Genomic DNA, 4,279 nt, shown 5'->3' with positions numbered 1-4,279 from the left:
GCTGCCGGTGCGTTCCACACTGTGTTCCAATTTACGAGAAGACAGTAACATTGTGCTGTTTTAAGGACCAAGCCAGCCGTGAATTGTTTGAAGCGTGGTGCATCATGAAAGCCGGTGAAAAGTGTGTAAGCACGGCATCTATTAGTTCATCAAAAAAAGAAATAGATTATCTGGATGCGAACTTGCCACGTGCGTAACAAAATGCACCACTTGACCTTGTCTTTTTTCTTTGTGCTTTGAGCATGTTCACGCATGCGCCCTTCCTGTATATCTTTTGATGTGTGTAGTAGAAATTTCAGTTGATGTCTAGCGCTAGTCCTGTGTGTCTCTACTTTTGTCCCGTCTATACCGCGCTACTTGACCATATGTTTCCCCAGAAATGCCTGCAGGCACTACTCACTTAGGAAAAGCTGCTGAATATGCATGCACCATTGATCAAAGCATTTGAAAGCCGTCCTGCTTCGTGTTGATTGTGCTAATTTTCCTGTTTCCACTGGCTGCTTTATCTGTATGTCACTAGCTAGGTACAGTACTACAGTCTCTAGTGCACCCACATGCATGTATTTTTGTGGCTGTGTTTCTAGGCGAGGCAAAACATTCCCACGAAATCGACATTGCAAGAAAGCCTGGGATGAGGCATCATATTTTATGTTTACTGGCTGATGTTTGTGTCTTTTAAAATGCTAACCAGGAAAAGTTCTTGCACACACTCATTTTAAACTTGCATAACCCTGCACCAGTGTTTGCTTCAGAAGAACACTTCGACTAGTTCCACCAGTCTTGTCTTGCCATTCGCAATCAGTGATGCCACAAGTTGTCTGCAGAACAATGTACAGGGCAGCCGTGCCTGTTTTCACGACGCTTTGCGAATTTTCATGCACTAATAAAGTACTGCTGCTGCAAGTCGCATATTATTTGTATTCACAACACTGCAATTACCGATGCTGGCCAACTTGCTTTTGCACTTTAGTGTCTCTTAGGCGTCTATAGTGTACCGTAAAACCATTAGGTCCCTCCTGGGCAGATGTACTGAACTATGCTCCTGTGCTATGTCGCTTGTGCATCCCAGTAGATTTACTTCCCCATTCTCTTTTTAAGCATAGCAGCAATTTTTGAGGTGCAAAAAGTGTCGAAACATGAAAAAGTTCAGTGTAGTTTTTTGTGCTTAAAATGAGAGCTACTGTATTTACTCTCATAATGAACCCTCCCCCCACTTTTCTTGTTGAGAATTTACTTTTTTGTCACCGAATAAAAAATGCAGCGGGAATATGTCTTATTTTAAGCATGGTTGCTGATGCTGTAGGCGATCACAGTAACGTGATATCGTGCTACAGTACGCGCAGAAATGCTAAAAATGCATTCCAAGAAAAAGAAATCTCATCCGTAGCCGGAGACGTGAGCGCGAATGCCGCGGCTTACAATTTAAAAATTGCGCGTTTGCGGTGCGCCACCTGTTGAATGCAAAACAAACCTTGCGCCATAAAAACGTTGCGGTGTGCGAAGTTCGAACAAAGCACCAAACGTACTCCGCACTCCTTCCCTGCTATTTGATGTTTAGGCTGGTTCTGCCGGCGTGCGAACAAAGCAGTAAACGTACTCCGCACTCCTCTGATCTTGTTTAGGGCTCGTTCACGGCACCAGCAGCATCAGTGGCGTAGAGTTTGCTGCAATTTTACGGTTTTTTTCTAGTTCGACGACGAAGTAGCAGTTAATTTCTTCAGCCGTTGTGACATGCGCGGGCGCGACTGCAAAGCCAGCGTCGATAACGTGGACGTGCTTCGTGCGAGGATGCGTACGCATGGCTGACTACTACGGCGAGGCAACCGTGCGTCGTGGATCGTCGACTGGGAGCCCCCAACCCAACGAGGTACGATAGATGCTGCTCTTCGGCAGTGTCTTTATTTATTGTGGCAAGGTCCTCGGAGGCGTTGCCAAATCAACCCCCTACCCGACCTGGTAAAATCAAGACAGACTGATCAGTTGCAGTTACGAAACTACACCAGCGAGTTTTTTTTTTTTTTTTTTTTTTTTGCTACGCATTTATTACAGTAGCGGTGGCTTAAAAATCTGGTTACTACTGATCACACTTGCTTCCGTCACGCTGAACAACACCACGGGTCAATCATCGATGCCGCCGTCTTTCACGCTAAATTTCAAAGGGAAGAACAGCTGAACTTCGTCGTTGTATGTTCTCTTGGCCGAGGTGAAAGAACATATAGCTTAAATTACATTACATTGAGTTGGGCTGGGATTTTTTGACCACGATTTGTAGCACCCGTGCAAAAACAATCCGCATTTCACTTCATGTTCAAATTAATTTATTTTTCCTTACGTATGATTACACAATATCAGAATAATGTGTGATGTAATTCTAATTCACAAACAAATATAACGCTTCATAGTATGGTCCGAGCAAAAAGAGTGAAGCATGTGTGTCATGCTTTTAACATTTTCACAGATGAATGATTTTTAGCCAATTATCTCCTGCCCCCTTCGGTCTATAAAGGGGCATCCCTTGCTGAGGAGAAAAAAAGACCAACTGAAAATGCTTTAAAAGAGGCTTTAAAGGTGTCGTGTTATTACGTGTTCAGTAGATTTAAACGTAACCGAAATGTAGGAAGCATATAACTGTCCTATTTTGGAGAGAGTTGTGTTATATGCAAGAGCATAACATGCAACTGTTCCGCTTCGATTTCGTGAGCGATTGAGTAAGTTTTTTTTTTTTTGCTTGGTACCAACACAAATTTTCCTGAAACGCCATTTTTCATACATGGGACAATTAAGTGAAAGGCGAATGCTAAACCTGTACAATTTCTTATTCCGCGAAGTAGATCAGAACATGACTTGGAGGCACATCTTTAATACAGTATGCGCATCACCTTGAAACTTCAGCATTTCTTAGTTGTCTGATTGTGAAACTTGTCAGATGAAGTGGGTAATTGAAGTTAAAAAAAACATTTGCAGGTTACAGATCGCATATCTGGTTCTCAATAATATTCTCATGACTAAAATAATTCGTAATATTACCGTTTAACAGGTTTCTGTTTCATAAAATTGTAATTTAAGTAAAAAAAATATATTGCAAGTTAGTCATTGTATATCAAGCTTTAAATAATATTTTGAGAATTGAGATAATTTGTGATATTCTCTTTTTACAGGCTTGTGTTCCACAAGGAGTGAAGGTGTCAGCACAGAAGCTTGAACGAAACTGCCGGAAAGCATTCTACTACTGCTACGCATTTGTAGATGTCAAAATTAAGAAAGTCACAAAAGCAACTCAGCAGAACGACCCATTCCTCAACTGGCCAGTCTCGCTGACTGCTGTCATCAGGATGCATGAGGTGCTCAACCACGGGCTCGACTGCGCCGATGGGCTTCGCCTTCTAAAACCCACATCGGACACCAGTGCCGCATTCTTCCACTACTTTCAAGATGATACGACCCCAGCAGCCGCACTAGCTCCTCATAAAACGAAGCTGGTAAGGCAGGAGGACGGTGAGGGCCTGCTCGCTAGCAGCGCTGTAAATCGCCCAGCCAGCACCGTCTACCACTGGTTCTGCGGGTGGCGGAGAGGGCAGTATACCGACGAAGGAGTGATCCCCCTCACCAAGCTGGACAGAAGAGCACCAAATCACGTGGAACATTGTAAGTGGCTATGTACCCCAGCACATTCCATATATTGCTACTTTTATGTGACCTGTGCCAACTTTTATGCAAACATAGTATCTCTCTCAGTTTAATTTTCAGCTGCAAGCAAGCTATTATGCAGTGTAGACGGAAAGGCATCGCAAAAACTCTGTTCTGCAGTGTTGAATTTTCTAGTTCGGGAGAAAGGCAGCGATGAGCACATGCACAGCCACGGCGCACTTAACTAGACTTGTCTGATGCACCTGTCCTAATGAAGACGGCACAGCCTGACTGTGAAAGCCTGTGCTTGTAAAACTACGTTTAAATTGTGGCCATTAGGCCCAGACGTTCATCTGTCTCAGTACATACCTTCGCTCTACTATTTTTGTTCCACTTACAAGGAATAAATGGGCGTGTGGTATTCGCCACAACAGTGCAGCTCGTAATACATCTTTATACGTGGCACAGCTAACAGCAGCCTGGCGTGGGAGCAATGCGCAATTTTGAATTTTCACTATTCACATTTGACAATAATTCATTTGCAGTAATCTTTTGCCATTCACATTCGAATATATGTAATTCGCGGTTGGTTTCTACTATTCGTATTTGAGAATATTCGATCTGATTCACAGTCAGTTTTCACTATTCCTAA

General features: G+C 43.2%; 1 protein-coding gene across 1 annotated transcript; it reads left to right on the top strand.

The window, feature by feature from the left end:
• Nucleotides 1-409: 409 nt before the first annotated feature.
• Nucleotides 410-3,597, top strand: LOC144179383 (uncharacterized). The gene is made up of 3 exons (XM_077707757.1): nt 410-1,867; nt 3,159-3,405; nt 3,539-3,597. The coding sequence occupies exons 1-3, from the start codon at nt 1,799-1,801 to the stop codon at nt 3,595-3,597; spliced, it is 375 nt and encodes a 124-aa protein (XP_077563883.1). The 5' UTR covers nt 410-1,798.
• Nucleotides 3,598-4,279: the final 682 nt, after the last annotated feature.

The sequence above is a fragment of the Haemaphysalis longicornis genome, unplaced genomic scaffold (assembly GCF_048455015.1).
Source record: "Haemaphysalis longicornis isolate Haplotype H1 unplaced genomic scaffold, Haemaphysalis longicornis Haplotype H1 scaffold_1, whole genome shotgun sequence".
Lineage (NCBI taxonomy): Eukaryota > Metazoa > Arthropoda > Arachnida > Ixodida > Ixodidae > Haemaphysalis > Haemaphysalis longicornis.
This window is presented reverse-complemented; position numbering and strand designations above follow the sequence as displayed.